The sequence below is a fragment of the Rhipicephalus microplus genome, chromosome X (genome assembly GCF_043290135.1).
Source record: "Rhipicephalus microplus isolate Deutch F79 chromosome X, USDA_Rmic, whole genome shotgun sequence".
In the NCBI taxonomy this organism is placed as follows: Eukaryota; Metazoa; Arthropoda; class Arachnida; order Ixodida; family Ixodidae; genus Rhipicephalus; species Rhipicephalus microplus.
The window spans coordinates 422,405,313-422,424,907 of record NC_134710.1 but is presented as its reverse complement, the minus strand read 5'-3'; the positions used below and the strand labels follow the sequence as shown (position 1 = coordinate 422,424,907).

Sequence of the window (19,595 nt, the reverse complement as noted above, 5' to 3'; positions counted from 1 at the left end):
TGATGGGCTCTTCTGATTTTTTGCACCGCTGTGTTTTATAAGCGACAGTGCTGTAGCAGTTTCAGCTGAGAAGTATCTAACGGCACTCACTGCTTTGGTACCTAGCCTCTGTAGCTTTCATTTCTGCTGCTGTGGTGCACGGTTTACTTAGAGGAGAGGAAATAATTTTCGCAAGTCTGTGGAACTAAAGTGCAGATTTCCTGCTGTGTACAGTGTTATTTGGCTCAAATCACAGTTCCAACTACTGACCGACACAGGTTTGAGATTTGTTCAAAAAGCATTCCAGGGCGTCTTTGATGTAACCGTTTAAAATCAAAACTAACCTGAACTAATTAGAGGCACTGCGTGAAACAGTTTTTGGCAGGCCTCCTCTCTCCTTCTTGCAACAAATCTTTAGATTTTAGAAGTCCCATAGATTAGCAGGCAATGTAATATCTTGTACTCCCTATCTTTCAAACTGCATTAGGTTAGCTGGGTGCACACAGGTCCTTGAATTCCTCAAAAACCCTTGAAATTTAATATTTTGTTTTCAAGGCCTTGAAAGTCCTGGAATTTAATTTCAGTCTTCGAAAACTCTTGAAAATTTTGAATTTTCACAGGGTCCGGTTGTACAACTCTCAATTCATGGCAGTTGAGCATGGTACTGGGCAAACTTCATTGCTTCATGTTCCGTGACAACGCGATTTCGAAACAGGGTACGATCAAACAGCCTGTATAGTTTGGCGAGATCGAGGTGTGCACACTTGGTTTGACTGCGGTTGGCAAGAAGCCGTAAGCTGATCGCAACAGTGAGGCTACAGCATCTACAGCTCTCCGAAAAAAAGAAAAGTCGTGCTTATTGTAGTAGAGATTTCTATTGGTGTTTGAAATGTCTTCTTTTGGCTTCGCTTTTAGTGGTATCCCTCATCAAGCTGCTAAAAAAAAATACATCCCATTCACTAGCCTCAGCCACTAACCTAGAGCAGTCCAACAGCCTGCGAAAGACTGTGAAGGTTAATACAGATGAACTTGATAGCATTAGGATGCAAATATAAAAAGAAGTGACTGAAAGACTTCCTTTTATTTTTGAAAATATGAACATTCTTTGTTAATTGTGGTCCCTAAATTTTTTGAAAGGTTTTATAAGTTCTTGAATTTCTTTTGTGGAAACCTGTACGAACCCTCGGGTAGTTGCTGCTTTGGCTGAGTGGTTGCGATGCTCAGCTGCTGACCTAAAGGTAGATTCAATTTCGGCCATGATGGCATTTTGACAGACCCAGTGTCAGTGCACATGAAAGAACTCCAGGTATTCAAATTCAACTGTCCCCCTTCACTACATCGTCTCTCATAGCCAGAGTTGTTTTGGGATGTTGAACTCTATCAACCACAAATCGGTGTGCAAGTCATAGAAAAAGCACTAATTGCTAACACGAGAACATGCTGTTAACTATTTGTACGACTATCTATAAAGTGTCATTACTCTAGTGTCTGTAAATATTGTACTTCAGTCACGCCCAATTATAACGGCCCCACTTAAACAAACTTAAACAAACAAAAAACAAACAAACAAAAAGTAGTGCGTGACCGTGGAAGTATACATTATTTCATTGGCACAAAATTGCACTTGCAACGAATGTCACTGAGTGCCGCTGATATAAGTGCCCGTATATTCTTATTGTTAAATGCTGACCCTGCCTCTGCAACCTTCTAGTTGTCGCTCTCCCCGACCGTATTTTGTTACGAAGCCTGCTGTCCTTTCTTTGTTTTTGCCCGCTACTCTGAGCACCCTGTATCCCCAGACAAGGCCTGTGTTTTCACACTGCCACATATCTTTCGAGGACCGGTCAGCTGACTAGTCTCCCCTCACCAGATATAGAGGGACCAGACCGTTTGTCAATGCCCCCCCCCAACTGTCCGATCGGCTGCGTCTGTGTCCTGTCTGGATTCATTCAGTGTTTAGGACCTGTTCTCGCTTGCTTCGCACTCCACTCGGCATACTCTCTGCACGTGTGCGGATGCTATAGTGACCTTGCTACTCACCGTAGTGGATGATCACCGCAGGTTCACGCTTAGCGTGCCACAGGACCGCGACTCCGTCACCTACTCGCGTGTAGTGCACTGCTCCGCGCGCGCCCAACTAACAAGGCATTGAGCGCAGCGCGGCAAAATAGACAGTGTTCGAATAACAGAAATACACAAATACTTTATTGCCTTTGGCGGCACCCCGAGCAACAGTACAATGCCCGCTCCCGGGACGTGAGAGCAAAGGCTCCCGCACGCGGACTTTCACGATAAGGGGAAACCGCGAGCATGTTGCAGCTGGCAATGGCGAGCTTTGACACGCCGGTCGGGAAAAGGTCCCTTTAGGCTTTGCTGCGCACTCTCACGATGGCCACTGGGCCTAGTCGCGAGAGCTAGGGCAAACCTCGTACGCATAGGCCTACCGCAAGTGCGGCTTGGTGTGGTACGACCACTTCAAGCACTAGGCACCGCTGTTGGCTTAGCGTACGGTACCGCAACTAGCACTCGAGTAAACACGCCTGCCGGGATGCCCAGGCCCCGCAGGCAGGCTACAGTCCGGCGATTCCCAAAGGGGACGTGGACGAAGGAAACACATGCTTATCCGGCGCCGACCACGGCGGAGCTCTCTCGGCGCGCATGTCACACGTGCCTCGCCCGCGCATGGCGCCATCTATCGCCACGCGCCATTACCAAAGCAGGGAAAGGGAGCGGCCGTACGGCGGAATGCCCGTGAAATGGTCGCGGGCAGACCTCAGATCCCCACAATGCGCAAGAACAGCTGTGGAACAAATCGTGAGTTATTGAAATCGGTGGGGCCGTGCAAGCCCGCCAACGCCACAATGCAATTCTTTTATTTCTGCGCACACAGGCCACTCCCAAGTTTTCCGATGCATGAGTACTAGTGCATTTCATGAACCTTTCAAGCAAGCTACCCGACCTTTCTTCTTCTCTTGTGTTTCGGTTTTCAATGTCGCCTTCCTGCTGTATACTTCCCTCTCTTCACCTATTGCAACTCCTACACCAGTCTCCACTGCTCCGCAATGCTGGCTTAAGAAGTTTTTTTTTTTTTCCTTCTCGCTAGAAACTGGCCTCAAGCATTATCACACATTCTGGCTTGTAAGTCGCACGTGCGCATCCTGCACGCTGTAGGTGTGCATGTGTGGTCGGGATGGTGAATGGGGGGGCTATGCACGCTTTTTCCTGCCACTCAACATAACACCGTTAGTGCAGCCACTTGGCATGGGCGTAATCCGCGCATGTTTCATTTTAGGTGCCGTGTTTTGGAGCACTTGCTCATAGCTGTTGTCCGCCCAGCAGCCAATTTGTGGTTTTGGGTGTCCCTGTATTGAGCTATGGAAATGGTGAAGGCTTTGTGGGCGGAGGTGACAGCTACATGTGTGCGAAACTGTTTTAGCGAAGTTGATTTCGTTGGCATCCAACCCGGTGCCGAGCCTGAAGCTCCCAAACAGGATCACGCCGGTGACGATTTGTGGCAGGGCTTCATCGACTCCGACATGGGAGGGCAAGACATCTGCTGGGATGATTTCATTGCGGCCAATAATGATGCCAACACTGCGGAATCGTGCATGGCAAAATTGATTCAAAGGGATCAAATGATGACGACGGCAAAACTTTGGAGGCAGTGCTCACAAGCATGCGTTTAGCGATTAGCTACATTGGTAGCCTCTGGTAGCTTGTCTATGCCAAGCGCTCGTGCGACGAGAAGCTTGCTGCTCCTTATATTAAGCTCGAGACCACCCTTGTCGTTTCTGCTATTTGAGACACGTGCATCACGGACTTTGAAAAAAAAAAAAAAAAGTTGTGTTCTCACTTGCAACTTTTTTAAAGCTGTGTTTCATTTACTATGAACTTCGGGCTACAGCGAAGCGATGCCACATCATGCTCAGGTTCGTTATAAGCGGGCTAGACTGTATATGTATTCGTGCTTGCTTGTCATTAAATTGTTAAGATCACTTATTTCATTGTAGTTGTCATTGTTTTGCCATTCTTTTACTGAGCACAATAGTACAGGCTGGATTCTGCCTGTACCGTGGTTCAAGGGGCTGGACAGCAATATGTTAAGGGGATTTGTATTTAGCTTCACACATTGGAATCTCTTGTGACGGAAAGGTACTTTGGAGCCTTCAGCTGAAATGTTTTTCATATCCAAAGTGCTGCTTTAAGACTTTAAGCTGTTAAATATCAGTAGAATTTGTATTCTCGAGTGCACCATGAAGAGTGTCCCATTCTTTTGGTTTCTTGCCTGCAGGCGTAGTACGTACAACCATCTGAGCAGCTGGCTAACCGATGCAAGGAACCTCACCAACCCCAACACAGTGAGTCCATGGTTGTGCCATGGCACTACTTTCACGTTGCTATCCATACATCAGCCGCCAATATCTTACTACTTGATGGAGCTTGGTGTTTTACTGACCTTAGTATGGAGGTCAGCATTTCTGTAACGATTGGGAAGGGGGAAGTTAGCACCTGATCATTTTTTTAATTTTTTTAATGATTCCAGAGCCATTGTACGTACTAAAAAGTGTTTGCACATTTTCAATTGTGGCCATTTATTTTAAGGTCAGTGCAGATGCTTTGTTGTACAAGGCTTTAAATATGCAAACACCGCTCGAAATTTGTAAAATAGACTGCAGAGTCACTGGCAGCAATTGCATCACATTTATGAAAGGGAGGAACCTTTTGCAGTCGGGCATACAAGGTTTTAAGAACCAGAAGTTCAGAGGCTAGGTTAACTCTGCATTAGCTCAAGCACTAGTTGCTCGTTCTTAGTGTCTGCTGAACTTTGAGTAGTACTTTATTTACTCGAATGTTCGAAGCCTAGAGAAAAAAAAAAAAGCTTACCTCGAATGTTGGCTGGACAAAACAGCAAAGACAGCATTCCAAAAAAAAAATTTATTGAATATAAAGATAAAACAGAGCAGTTGGTTTATAAAGATGCTGTGCTCATTGTGAGTCGTCGTCGCTGATGTTCGTCGCTTTCTTCAAACAGTGAGCAATCCTCTGTGCATTTCAAGTGCATTTGATATATTGAATGAGCACACTATCAAAGTTCCTGGGATGTCGTACCACGCTGCAGCCACCCAGCCGGCCAATTGAGACAGTGATGCCCGCTTCATGCGACCGTCGGCATCATAGTGGTCCTCTTTGCTTCATAAGTCCATGTATAATCCCCGCAGGTGATCCTTGATCAGCTTTTTAATGCATGCATCAAGTGGCTGCAACTGGCCCGTCAATCCAACCCGCACTCAGTATCTTGGCAAGGTTGGTGTTCATTTCAGCCAGCGCAGCCTTGGCGCTGTCGGTCAAGTGCCCACAGTAAGAGTCCAGCAGAGAGTGCTTGCACAGAAGGGCGCCTGGACGCTGTCGCCATGTGATATTCAGTCACTCCGCAACCATGGCGCTTGTCATTCACCTGGTCTTGTTGACCCACACAATCACATTTCGTGGGAAAGCCTCTTTGGCGGGTAGCGTCTTCCTCTTAAAAACTATATGGCAGGCAGCGTCTTTCTCTTAAACACTATAGAAGTAGAGAGTTTGTGCCTGTCCGCTGTGCAGCACAGCCTCACAGTAGCGAGAGTGCACCTTCACTTCTTTGGCTCCTTTTTCAGAGACTGTGTACGCCACCGGCATATCGAAATACACAGGCGTTTGGTCCGCGTTGCCGATTTGGCTTAGTAGATATGCTCTCGCTTCTCTCTTCCGAAGCATGAAACGCTAGAATTCCAGTAACTTCTTTTGATAGTCGGCCAGTAACTTTTGGGTGATTGAGGTGCAACGACTGAGACTGAAGCCGAAGTGCTTCATGAATTTCTGCAGCCAGCCTCAGCTGGCTTTGAAGTCTGCTGTCGAAACACCTTGCTCCCTTGAAGGCCTCCTCGCCTTCGCTTGGAGCACTTCTGTTGTCACTGAGAGGGCAGCTGCTCACTGTGTCTGAATGAAGTTGGCCAGTGCCATCTGCATTTCAAGTTGATGGCCTTTCCGTGGACCTCCAGCGATAAGATTCTTTTCGTCCACTCCTAAGTCCCACCAGGCTTGAACTGGGAAGGACGACTCTGCATCCTGGACAACTTTGGTTCTTTACGCGACACTATGACACCGCCTGTTTGGCGCCATTGAGCTATGCCTTAGAAGCCCACTCAAGGCGAGACTCGAACTGAAGAACAGCTCGCCTCAATTCTTTCCACAAATAAAAAAATGGCGGCCTCACGTGTGTACTTAAGCCAGGTGTTGGATTGGCTACTAGTGGCTATAATACTGTCTAGGTGGTGACACCGCCTGTTTGGAGTCATTGAGCTATGCCACACAAGCCCATTCGAGGTGAGACTCAAACTGAAGAACAGCTCGCCTCAATTCTTTCCACAAATAAAAAAATGGCGGCCTCACGTGTGTACTTAAGCCAGGTGTTGGATTGGCTACTAGTGCCTATAATACGGTCTAGGTGGTGACACCGCCTGTTTGGAGTCATTGAGCTATGCCACACAAGCCCATTCGAGGCGAGACTCAAACTGAAGAACAGCTCGCCTCAATTCTTTCCACAAATAAAAAAATGGCGGCCTCACGTGTGTACTCAAGCCAGGTGTTGGATTGGCTACTAGTGGCTATAATACGATCTAGGTGGTGACACCGCCTGTTTGGCGTCATTGAGCTATGCCACACAAGCCCACTCGAGGCGAGACTCAAACTGAAGAACAGCTCGCCTCAATTCTTTCCACAAATAAAAAAATGGCGGCCTCACGTGTGTATTTAAGCCAGGTGTTGGATTGGCTACTAGTGGCTATAATACGGTCTAGGTGGTGCTAATTCTGCACCACTTTACTCGATGAAAAATGGTGCATTTTTCAAAATCCACGAATCTAAGCCGACCCTGGAAACACACAAAGAAATTGGCCTAGATTCAAATAAATAAATACTCGTCTGTTATCTTGTTGCCATTATTGTCAAGAACAAAACCTGTTCTGTATATTTTGTGTGTGTGTGTGTGTGTTGGGCCTCGCCGCGGTGGTCTAGTGGCTAAAGTACTCGGCTGTTGACCCACAGGTCGCGGGATCAAATCCCAACTGAGGCGGCTGCATTTTCACTGGAGGCGAAAATGCTGTAGGCCCGTGTGCTCAGATGTGGGTGCACGTTAAAAAGGACTCCAGGTGGTCATAATTTCTAAAGCTCTCCACTACGGCGTCTCGCATAATCATATGGTCGTTTTGGAACGTTAACCCGCACATATCAATCTATCAATCTGTCTTTTGTGTTGGTGAGTCATCCTGACAGCCCATTCAAGTTATAGATGGCTTAGAATATGAATGCATACAACTTTATTAGGACAGTTGTTGTAGGTCGCTTGCATCTTGCCTAGAAGGTATTGTAGACCGCAGCGACAGAGTGTACTAAAACAAGGGAGTGCCCGGACCGAGCTTCAAAAAGTGAAGCCCAAGCAGGGTACATTTGCTCACAGCGCTGCAGTCAGTAGTCTGCAATGTGTCGTCATAACAGCTGCACGCGGCTCTGCCCAAGTTGCTGAGAGCTAGAATGCCCACTTCCCTCTCAATAGAACCAGGTTCGAATCGCAGCTGCGGACCATTTTTTATTCTTAGTTTCACTTATACAGTTGTATTGATTTGCTTTATTTAAAAATTTAGATTGATTTGCTACAATTACGAAAATTCATAAGAAATATGAAGTCAAATAATTTGACAGGGAGCGCACTGGGGAGAGTACTTGACTGGCGGCTCCCCAGTACGCTCGCTGTCAAATTTCTTTTTTACTGCATATTTTGAGTTACTTCTTGTAACATTATGTAGCTACTGAAGCTAGATTTAAAAAAAAAAAAAAAGAGATGAACCAATACAACTGTACAAGTGAAACTAAGAATTTAAAAAATCCGTGTACAGCTACAATTTTAACCTGAGTTTTTTTAAGTGGGAAGTGAGCATTCTACCTGTGAACCACATTAGCTGATTACTGACCGCAGCACCCTGAGCATATGCACCCTGCTAGGGCTTCACTTTCTGTACATTGGTGCTACCATCGTTTCGGGCACTCCCTTGTTCTAGTACACTCTAGTGCGAGCACTGCCGGCAGATTTTGGACGCTGCGAGCGAGGTCACTCACTTTCCAAGCATTTATTCACCGGCAGAAGGAAAGTGATGTGGGGGGATTAGGAGGTAGCATGTACAGTCAGCTTTCGAACTGCAAAGTTTTCTGATGCTGTTCTAGGCATCTACGGTCACCAACGATTAACCCCACAAGACTTTCGAACGCAAAAAGCCATAAATGCAAGAAGTGATAACTTTTTGTCGCACAAAAGTTCACTGCGACGCATAACTCGTCAACACCACAAAGTGCCGCCAAACATCTTCCCACTTTAGAAAAAAAATAACAGGCACTAATCGATTGACAATAACAACTTTTGCGCGGTTGTGACGGTGGATAAGCATCAGAAAAAGAGTGAATTCAGGCGACGTGTCAGGTGGCGATGAACGTGCCATTTTGCCTAATCGCCGACAACCTTATCGCGGTCATCTGCAGATATCTGCTTGGCTGCGAGTGTGGGTACTGCCCGGAGTGACAGTGGTACAAGTGTGTCATGCTGCTGTTCTCAAGTTCGCAGCATCCATGTTCTGCGAGGTTGCTTGCGCGTTTCATGTCTTCGTCGTGTTAAAAAAAGAAAGCAGGCTACTCGCCATACCTGAGCTCGATCCAGAGTGTAGCATAAACGAAAAATGCACAAACACGCACATCACACTGCACATGGCCCAGCATGCGATGGCAAGAGCAAAGTAAGCGACTTGCTGTAGGCGTGGATGATTGGTTCCACGTGGTGGTACCGTGCTTCAGTGGAATGGCGTGAGTCCGCAACTTGTCAGTAAAAGGGTTGTTAGCACTTCATAATAATAATGAAAGAAAGATTTGGCTGCTCAGTAGACTTTTTTATGGGCGAGTCCATGTACAGTACTCGGCAAACGAAAATATTAAACGGAACTGCTGCCTAAATGAAATGACTTCGTCTGATATGATTGGTTTCATACTTGAATGCTGCAACCCACTTCACCTTTCAGTAAACAGAACTCCGGTTAAATGTAACACATTTTCCCGGTCCCTTCAGGTTCCGTTTAAGTCAGTCTACTGTACAGCAACTACTGATATAACAACCACGTAAGGCGGCACTATCGTGTTGGTTATAAACGGGTTCGACTGTATAGGCTGATCTTAAGTGACTGAAAGCTAAGGTTATGAGCAAGAAATATTGTATCATCATGTGTACTATAGTAACTCTGTGTTCTTTTTGTTCACTTTTGTTTATTTTATCTATGCCACCTCCCTCTGTGAAGCTTTGTACGATTGAGGGCAAAGTAAGGTAAATGAAACTATTATCCGGAGACTTTTTAAAAGGGCTAACCATGCAGTGGAAGAAATAAGAAAGTGTTTCAGCATCATCTTAAGCTGTGTTACTAATCTGCATTAGCAAGAAATAAAGTTAATGCGATGATGGCACAGTTAAGTGTGTGGGCATCGGCCATGTGGAGACACATCTTGCTTGTCTACCCTCATGACAGTTGCATTAGGAAGAGGACAATAAAGAGCACTTTCCTGCATTATGGGATTTAAAAAGTGCTTGTGGCCAAAATTTATCCAGATTTCCTACTTACCGTATTTACTCGCGTAATCCTCGCAACTGCATGATTTTCGCACCCCCCACATACAATTTACATTTACATACAATTTACATACAAATACAATTTGTTTTTTTCCTCGACTAAATATCGCACCCCGAAAACTGCTGCAATAATGTCGTCTGCTCGTTCCAGCCACTGATGATGATAATGCACGCCATCTCTTAAGCATCAAGCGTACTATTAATGTACAGAGACTCAATTCAATTCAACCTGAGCCAAAGTGGCAAGTGCACATTGCGGCATGTTTTGTATGTTGTGTCGGTAATCTTGTCAGGTTATGGGGCAATACTGAAGCTACACGGCTGCCTTCAAGTTGGAAGTGATAGATCATGCACTAAACAATGGCAACAGGGCCGCCGGTCAGCCCTTCGGAGTCAGAGTTTTGTGTTCGCTACTGGTGATGGCAGCTGAAAGCCACCAAGACTCGTTGGGCCTGATGTGTGCTTAAACCGAGATTGATGGTAAACTTTATTTCTTCTGGAGGAAACTGCGGACGATTCTGTTAAATAGCCATCAGCCCAATACTGACAGCCTACGCTTATCTTTTGAGGGCTCCTGTTGAGCGACAAACGCTACCGCTACGCCCGCAACACCCACAAGCTTTGCGTATGGTATTCTAATTCTCGGCTATTTGCTTGCACTTTTTGTGTCTCTAATAAATCTTGCATTGTGTTGAACCTGTGCTTTTATTGTTGAGGTAAGTTTTAATTAGTGCTTTTCAAAGCTTGCTGTTAGTTGCTGGTGTAAGAATCCCGATTTACGGCCACTTCGTTTTCTTCTTTGCTCTGTACGTTTTCGTGAAAAGTTTTCCCCGCGTAATTCTCGCACCCCCCAACTTTGCATTGGTTTTCCGCCAAAAAAAGTGTGAGGATTATGCGAGTAAATATGGTAGGCATATCTCCACGGGTTGTAGTTCTGGCTCGTAAAAAGTGCAAAGTATAATACAGTGAAACCTCGTTGAACCGTACCCGCGTAAACAGTAGTTTCGTTTTAAAAGTAGTGAAGTCAAATCCCCGACTCGGCAGCCACTGAACATAATGCATTTTGTATCCGCATAAGCCGTACCGGCTTATCGCGTATGTATCTTTTAATAAGTAGTTTTTCCAATTTTCGTTGCGCTTTCGCCGCTGCATGTCGTCGTCCCCCACTGGGCGTCCCGACAGAACAGCAAGCCCCAGAGATAGAAACACGCCTCACTTGTTTGTGTTGATGATGATGGCGGCTGTGTTGGTGAGCGCCAACTCTTGGATTTTTCTGCAACAAGAAGCACTCGGCCGGCTAGGCTTCTGGTGTTGTCCACGCGATGGTGCTTTGCACAAACACGCAAACACTGCGTGCGCTTGCTTTGCTTTCTTTGTTCCTTTGGCGCCGTGCATAGGTGTTATCTGGTTGATCCGTGCCGTACAGCCCTCGCGTCGTTTTTCACGTGTTGTGTATGTGTGTTTATGCTGCTTCGTACTTGCGTCATGCCGAAGCTGGAACAAAAGCATCGAGTGCTGAAAATAGAGGAGAAATTAGATATAAATCATGCTATTGAAAGTGGCACGAAAAAATCGGTGCTGGCACGCGAAAAGGACCTGCCGTTAATCACGGTGTGTGGAATTTGGAATTCCAGAGAGAAGTTGCTCGGCGGTGCTGCTGCAACCATTGAATGTGGCAAATTATTCTCCATCGACCCGATTGGCGCGATTCACCTGCTCGAATACACGTGGCGGCAGGTTGAAGCAACGACAGTTCAAAATTGCTTCAAGAGTGCTGGCTTCAGTGTGTGTGCGGGCGACGCAGATGACACCAGTGACACCATCAACCAGACTTCAGACATTGTAGACGAAGCTTGCAATACTCTGCTAGCTGAAGTGCTGGAGCAGCAGGGCGTTACGGAAGGCATTTCCTTCCCCGACTTCAGAGACGCAGACAGCGATGTGCAGACATCTCCGGACATGCCGACGAAGCCATTGTTGCCTCGTTTGTCGAAGTGTCGCCAAATGATAGTGATGAGGACGACATGGAAAGCGACAACACGGGTGATCCAGGTCGGACAGTGGCCGAAGCTGCGCATTGCGTCAGCGTCATGCAGGTATTTGCCGAGAAGAGGGGGCTGGCAAAAAAAGCTGGCTCACAGCATAAGTGAGTTTGAGGCCGCTATCGTTGCTGCTAGGCCGCCACGTCGTCAAATGAAGATTACAGACCTTGTCACGCGAAGTTAATAAATTACTGCACGTTTTTTGTTCTTTCATCGCACTCCCTGAAGGTTTTTTTTGACAGGTAAGTGAGCAACCTGACGCTATTTCGGGTAAGCAGTACTACTGTTTAGTACGTACTTTTTCCGAGCTCCGGCCAACTACGGTTTAACGAGGTTTGTACTGCCTAAAACATTTTGGCTGAATGAGATATGCAGTCATTTTTTAAACCTTATACTTTGGTTCGAACCGTGAAAGGGTAATTGATTTCAGATTCTTTTCTGCCATTGGTTACATCATTTTCTTTTTGTGCAGGTCATCTTTCTGATTGGCAACAAATGTGATCTTGAAGCTCAGAGAGATGTCACTTACGATGAGGCAAAGCAGTTTGCTGAAGAAAATGGTAAGCAGAAAAAAGAAGCACGTTAGAGGTTTTTTCTTTAGTATTTTTTTTACCACAAATGAAATTACATAATGGGAAGAGCATAAGAAAAGCCTGAGGAACATGTACTTTACCAAATGAGAATTGGTGTGTGTGTCTTTGTTGTTGGCATTCTGCCAGTCTGTCCATAGCACACCTTCATGCCGGAGAACTCATACAGGTAGGTGTCTGAGCATGCGTGTTTGAAGAGTTCAGCTGCTAGTATACTTCCAAGGCTGGTGGTGTGCACCCTTGGAGGGTGTGAAACAAAAAATTTAGCTCACCATGTTCACTTAAAGGGACCCTGAAACACTTTTTCAAGTAACCGCAGAAGAGCTTATTGCCTCACTAATTCAACCCGCAAAAATTTAACAATCCGTCCAGTGCGACTGGAGTTACAAAGGTTTGTCACACGCTGCAAGTGAATTCTTTCTTCTCTCATTCCGACAAAAGCGTTGGAAGCTAAGCAGGGAGAGATGCCAGAGTCGTAGAGAAACGTCACGCGTGCCTCGTGACCTTGTGCTCTTTTCTTTTTTCTTCGAATGCACTGCTTTTGCAGTGAGGCACGCGTGGGCAAGTATTGGCCTCCCGCGGCGATCTCTGTAATGACCAAGCGCGCCGTGTTCAAATCAGCCAATCGCTGATAGATAGGCTTGCTACGCGTGATATTTGGGCATATTCCGTAATTTGTTGAGAGAAGCGAAAGCAATTTTTTGCTGGCTTTGATAATTTATTGTGAATTCCAGGCTGTGTGCTGTGCTATAATATTTTGTTCGGGTGTTGTCGGGAGCCTCTACTACTGATTGGCAGCATTTTCTGACCATGCTCAAAAAGTGTTGCAGGGCCCCTTGAAGGGGAGATAGTACTCGAAGACGTGATGGTACTCGAAGACAGGTTTCATTTAATAAAAGCCTGCTGTACCTTATTTAAAAAGAGATGTGGCATTGAAATTCAGTTAATTAAGGGGAGATGCTACTCGAAGGCACTTTTCTTTAATATTCACCCTAGAGAGATCAAACTTCAGCTGCTGTTTATGAAGCATTTTATGCCGATTTCAAATATATTAGTTTTCTTGCAAGTTGCGTACTGTTAGCTCTGAAACATGACAGTGAAAACCTTAAGCCTTTTTCCCCTCCTCCCTTCTTTTCATAGCTAAAATCCCATAATTTTTTACTATTCATAGTTCATAGTATTCCAATGTGTGAAATGAAAGTAACTAATTAGGAAGTGCACACAAATTATGTAATAAACGTGAAAAATAAGAGACGTGAAAAAGTATATATTTCTTCTGCCATAGTAAATGTTTACATAAAGTTTTTATTTTATAACAAAAATATTAAAATTTAAACTGGATAATTGCATTTTTGTGTACCGTATTTACTCACGTAATAAACACGCTCACATAATAAATGCACCCCCTACTTCACCTTTCGAAATATGGATTTTTCCCCCTGTGTAATAAATGCACCTCCTACATTGATCCGCTGCAGTCCCGCTAACCGACACCTGGCACCTTCTCACCCGTTCGATCTCTTCAGTTTTTTATTACTTTGCCAACCCCCCTAAACCACCTCGGCACGCTCCCCCTTCATCCTTTGTCGGTTGCTGCATGCCTATTGCTTTTCTTCCTACCTGTGCGCTGCATGTCCCATGTCAGTCACAGCTGATACGCACACAGTGAGTGAAGGTCACCAAACTGCCGGTGCCAATCGACATCAGTTGCTTCCTTCGACGCTCTCCCCCCCCCCCCCTTTTCTTTAGCCTACTTTCTTTTGTCTTCACTCTAACTGTCCCTTCATTCTCGATTCCCTAGTGAAGGGAAACCATGACTGTATCGGTAGAGGTGTCCTCACATGAGACAGTTATTGTGCAGTCCACACCCCTTTTTCTTACTTACCTTTCCACATTTTTCTGAGGAAACCCCCCCCTCCCCCCCCCCCCCAGTCAGTCTCGAAGCGTATGAGCTTCTGAGAATACGTTTTCGACCTGTAAGGTCGCCGCGGACGCGGATCCGAGGAGCTGACGCCACAGGAGGTCGTCGGTATAGAGGGGGCTTGAAGGCGGTGATTGTTTCCCTGAATCATTGCGTTGGAGTTTGTGTCGGGGATATGACACGAACCACCGCAGCCGATTTCGAGACGGCCAGGCGAGCGCCGCAGTTCGGGCCATGTGGCTGAAGCGACCGAGGAGCTGAAGCTGCGAGATCATGTTACGGTCCGTCGGCGATAATGGCCAACGCGGGTGGTGCGCTCGAAAGAGAGCGTCCCGAGAATTCCTTTTCTCTTTGCTGAGAGCAAGGAGGAGGGGGAGCGCAGGAACTTTTTTTCGTTTATGATTGTTTTTCAGCTGCGCGGGAATGCGCGGTTGGGGGACGAAAAAAGTTTGTTGGGCACGGCCCGAGCGGGCGGTCGTTCAATAAACGCTGCCTTCAATCTGGCTCTTCCTTCCTGTTGCCAGCGTGCTCTTGGATCACTAAGAGGCTGTCGATACCTACAACATCCACATCGGAACTTAACTCTCCCCCTCTCCGCCAAAAAAAGCCCAAATACATGCACGTGATTTTTAAGCAACCACGGCAGCATTTGCTGTCCTGAAGGGTCATTCGTCGCTATCACGTCGCAGGTTTTCGGCAAGCCGGAAAAAATCTCTATTCATTCATAGAAGATCGTGACAATTTCCGCAACATGGTAGCACACCCAATTCTTGCTTCGCTTGTTATCCACACGTAGAGGCACTTCTCTTGTAGAAGTGCGGCAGCGTCCGTATTTTGTCGTTAATCTTGTTATTGATGGTTTGTGTTGATGCTTCGGGGGTAGCTTGCTGAAATGTTGGTTACTTGTTACCATGAAATCAATGTACTTGCTACAACATTAACGGTGTCGTCACCGTCGTGCGAGGTTGCCGTGAAGTTGACAAAGTGAGTCATAGCGGAAGCTTTTGGGCGCCCCTCCAGATCACAGCAGATAACACTGTTGTGATTAAACGATTGCGAGAAAAGATGGCCAGCCGCAAAATGTTTCTATGGCGTGCGCACGCTCCCGGAGACAGCTTGCAGAAGATAGTGTCATTAACCACTGAAGATCAGTAAAGGGCAACAAAGAACCTGTTTCCAAACAGTGCACGCATATCTGAATTGCTAAAGGCCAAGCGACCTAACTTTTTTTTTTTCGCATTACCGCATTTTTTGCTCCCCTCGAAAAAGTTTTCATAAAATTTACCCTGCCTAATAAATGCACCCTTTTCAAGAAAATAAGTGTGTGCATTACGGGAGCAAATACTATAGTATGGAAAAAATTTCGGGCAAAATTTCATGCAAAACCAAGCACCAGAAGTACCCGAAAAAGGAGGAGCACATTGAAAAAAATTGCAAACGTGTTTTTTTTTGGGGGGGGGGGGAAAGGGGGGAGAACGAGCTGTAATGTTATAATTGAATTTTTATTTATGAAAGATATGATTAAATGCAATGAAGTTTGCACATCAAAAAAAACAATACTCCTTGTTACGGCCACTGCCACTAAAATGTGCCAGCTCCATAAGTTAGTCCTTCACGGCTCTTTCGAGCTGACTACTCACAAACAGGGCCACGAAATGCTCGCCAAACTTCTTCCGCTCCGTCTGGCAGAGCCTTGTGCCGACTGCAAGCTAGGGGAAGTTCAACAGGACTTTGAAATTCAAGCAAAGTCCTCTGTCGAGAAACACAACAGTGCGAATGCTGTTGTAACTCTTGTGGCAGCGTTTGCGTTATGTACCGTCGTACATAGCGGAAGTGTCGTCCCCGCTAACTTCACTACCTGTGAACTTCCTCGACCTCGCATAATTGGCACAGATGCTATCTATTGCCGCATCACAGACTTTCTAGCTGATGGCTGTGAATGAGTTTGATGCATTGGCTTTTGCAAACCAAGAATTGCCGTAAATTGGACCAGCTGCTCATAGCCCACTCTTACAGAGCGCACCGCCACAACAGCTTTCACGTGGGCAGTGTAGCTATCGCACGAGCTACGGTTTTGTTCATCTATAATGGAGATAAACACACTAAAAAAGCATTTTTCAGCTGTGCTGCTCGACAAGGCACAGACCCTGCAAGTACGTTTCACAGCGCAAACAGGTGTGCAGCGGCCAATGGCGGTCCCAAATCCGTACCACGTGATTTCAAACCCAGTCGCGGTGCTTGAAAAACGCGGCAAAAGCTGGCTTCTGTTTAATATTTTAGGGGCGAAGCTCCTTAGGGCGTGGGCTGTGCGTCCCCTGTAGCCTGTATGTAGCCACCTCTCGTTTAGTTCTTGCAGTGTCCACTAGATGGCGGTACCGTCTCCTGTATGTCGCCTCTTCTCGTTTAGTTCTTGCAGTGTTCACTAGATGGCGGCTCCGTCTCCTGCATGTAGCCACCTCTCGTTTCGTTCTTTCAGTGCTCACTAGATGGCGGGACTTGTAGCTGATGATGAAAAGATGCAAGATGTTATAAACTAGACGGCGGTACTTGTAGTTGATGAAAGATGCGAGATGTTATAAAATAGGAATGATGTCACATATGGCACGTGTCATTGGTGGAAGGCAATCGTTCGATTTAGTGCGGCGACGTACGCTAGGGGGAGCATTGTAATAAAATCGAGTAGGCAAAATGTACGGAAGATTCATGGTTTACCAGGTTTTCCTCCAGAGCTTCGCCCACTCATCATCATTCACTTCGTGGATATGGCGGCACTTTTTTGTACAGCAGCAGTGCGGGAAACCGTTCTTATTTGAACAGTGAGGCTCGGCTCTCTGCCTCATGTGATCGACAATGGCGTGTGGCGGCACATTATCAGGGGCAAGGTGCTCGAAGACTGCACACTTTCGGCCTTTTAACAGCTACCTTATGCTCTTTAAACACAATTTGAAAGCATTGCCAACATTGATTTTTTTTTTTACCGAATAGTAGAAGTACTAACTTTATCAAAACAGGTAAAAAACAGTGTATTTTTTTAGGTTTTTCTACTCGCATCTCCCCTTAAGTAATCTCGCATCAATACAATGCTGCTCTGTCACCGTCTGGCCATGGCCTCGTAGAGTGTTTCTGGCAAAGGGACAGTACATTGCTGAAGCCACTCTCTGCTGTCGAATTGCCACGGCAGTTCGGAGCTAATCGGGAAGTCCACGGTCCACCCCCCACCGTGGAGTAGTAGTATACCGCGGTTGGGCGCAAGACGGCAGCGCAGGGGACGTGTCAACCTCTTAAGATTTGTCTTCATCACCGCACTCTTCGTAACAACCATAAGGGGGGGGGGAGGTGGGTGTGACCATAAGGGTGGTGGGGGTGGGGGTGCACATGGTGTTAAAAACGGAAGGAATGACGCGTTGCCATGACATACTATTTGGAAAAGCGATCTCCTTATGCGGCGTAAAGTCGAAGCATAACGACACAGAATAATTTCATTTTCTAATGGTGTCGCTTTGTGAAGTGCAGTTCAGACTTCTGCAGCAAATGACCAGTAGTGGCATTGCCATTGTAACAGTAATTCACTTTTTGTTGGCTTGTTTGAAGGCAGGGTAAAAGCACATAGAAGAACTTCTTAATTTGGAGAAATCCGTTGTATAGAGGTTATCTATCATGTACAGTCCATCATACCTCCTTTTCTATGCTGTTTTATTTTTGTTTGGGGATTTATAGACTACGCCGATTTGTCGGGAAGCTGCGTTTCTTTACAAGGATGTCAACTTTTTCACTGTCAGGTGTTTTTGGCTGGGATGCACAGTAGATTATTTTGATGTTTCGCAGGAACCAAAGCATAACAGAGCTGGCATTTCTAAACATGAGTGAATTTCACAATTTCAAATAAATTTCTCAGCAACCTACGTTAAGAAAGTTAGTTCTCTATTTGCTTTGTAATATTTTATTTCGCTAACCATAAGATGTAGAGAGTAAAAGCAGGTGAGCCACGTGGCTCTGTTAATGATTTCATCCAGATGGTAGCTTTTCTATGGCCATTTTTTATTTCGTTTCTCTCGAAGTAGCTTTGTCAAGTCCTCATAATGTAGAAGGTGGGGGCAGGGCATTTAACATTTTAATGCATCTTCAGCGCACTTCGTCATCTGCTATACTGTTACGTCTGACTTCACAAAGAATAGCTTAGCAGGTGTCTGAGGGAGCTGGAGGGAGTTTTGCATGTCTTGCTCCTGCCTTCTTCCACTCTGGCTTACTAGTAGTGTTGTGAAAATTCATTGAACAGATAATTCTTATTTACTGCTGTCTGTTTTTTTTATTACTTCTTTTGGTCAGATAGTCTGTTGTGGAAGTTATAAATGGCAGTGTTAACTAGCAGAACTATTTTGTGTCACACTTTCAAGGGGTGTAAAAATATGAAATAATTTCGTTTCTTACAAGCCTTTTTCATTTAAAGGGGCTCTGCAACACTTTTCTGAGTTCTAATCAAATTGCCTCACTTTTAGTGCATGAGCCTTCACAAATCACATGCTGCAAAAATTTTTCTTTAATTCCTGAAGTCGTGCTTAAAGCTCTTTGTCCTTTTGCGCCAGCAAGCTCACTGAAAGCTATGCATGAAGAGAGGTGATGAGGGGGCACGAAGATGCGTTCATTTGTCAGTGTACATTGTGACATTGAGCGCTTTCTTTCCTTGTTTTTCTCCAAACGCGCGGCTTACTTTCAGTGTGATTGTGAATGAGCACGGGCGTGAGGCCGCATCCTTCAATGGCAGAAACTACGCAGCCTACGATGTTCAAATCAGCCAACCAGCTTAGACACGGGTATATGGTGCACAAATTTGAGTGTATGGAGTCATTTGTAGAGAGGAGTGGTTTTTTCCTGGCTTTGAGAGTTGGCTGTAAATTATAGCCTATGTGCCATTCTATGTTTGGCTCGCGTGATCTCGGTAGCCTCGAGTACCAGTCAGCAGAGTTTTCTGCCTGTGCCCAAAATCTGTTGCAGGACCTATTTATTTGAAATTATACGCTACATAGATTATCGCTGTACTTCTCTGTATGCACTTCTGTGCTATATATATTTTTTTGCTGAAAAAGTATTTAATGATGTATTTATGATGCCAACTGGTTTCATCTGCAACTCTGTAGCGTAGTTATCAGATATGTACTTAACAGCTGTTCAGTGCCTGTGCATTAATTAACTAATGGCTAAATAATTAATTTTTAACTTTACTAAGTAGAAGTGGGAAGCATGCAATCGTAAAAGCTTTTGAGAGTGGACAGCATTTCACCTTGATTGTTTTAACATGTTCATAAAACATGGCAGCCTTGAAGTTCGCGCTATTTTGTTGTCAGCGTGTTCGTTATTTTGCCATGAAAACA

At 45.5% G+C, this 19,595-nt stretch overlaps 1 protein-coding gene across 3 annotated transcripts in view; it reads left to right on the top strand.

Moving 5' to 3' along the window:
- Positions 1–19,595, top strand: part of Rab14 (RAS oncogene family member Rab14) — an 82,518-nt gene that overhangs the window by 21,513 nt on the left and 41,410 nt on the right. For all 3 annotated transcript variants that reach the window (XM_037413222.2, XM_037413223.2, XM_075880343.1), the window contains exons 3-4: positions 4,271–4,337; positions 12,188–12,275. In XM_037413222.2, the coding sequence (XP_037269119.1) occupies positions 4,271–4,337; positions 12,188–12,275 (155 nt within the window). The remainder of the gene's footprint in view (positions 1–4,270; positions 4,338–12,187; positions 12,276–19,595) is intronic.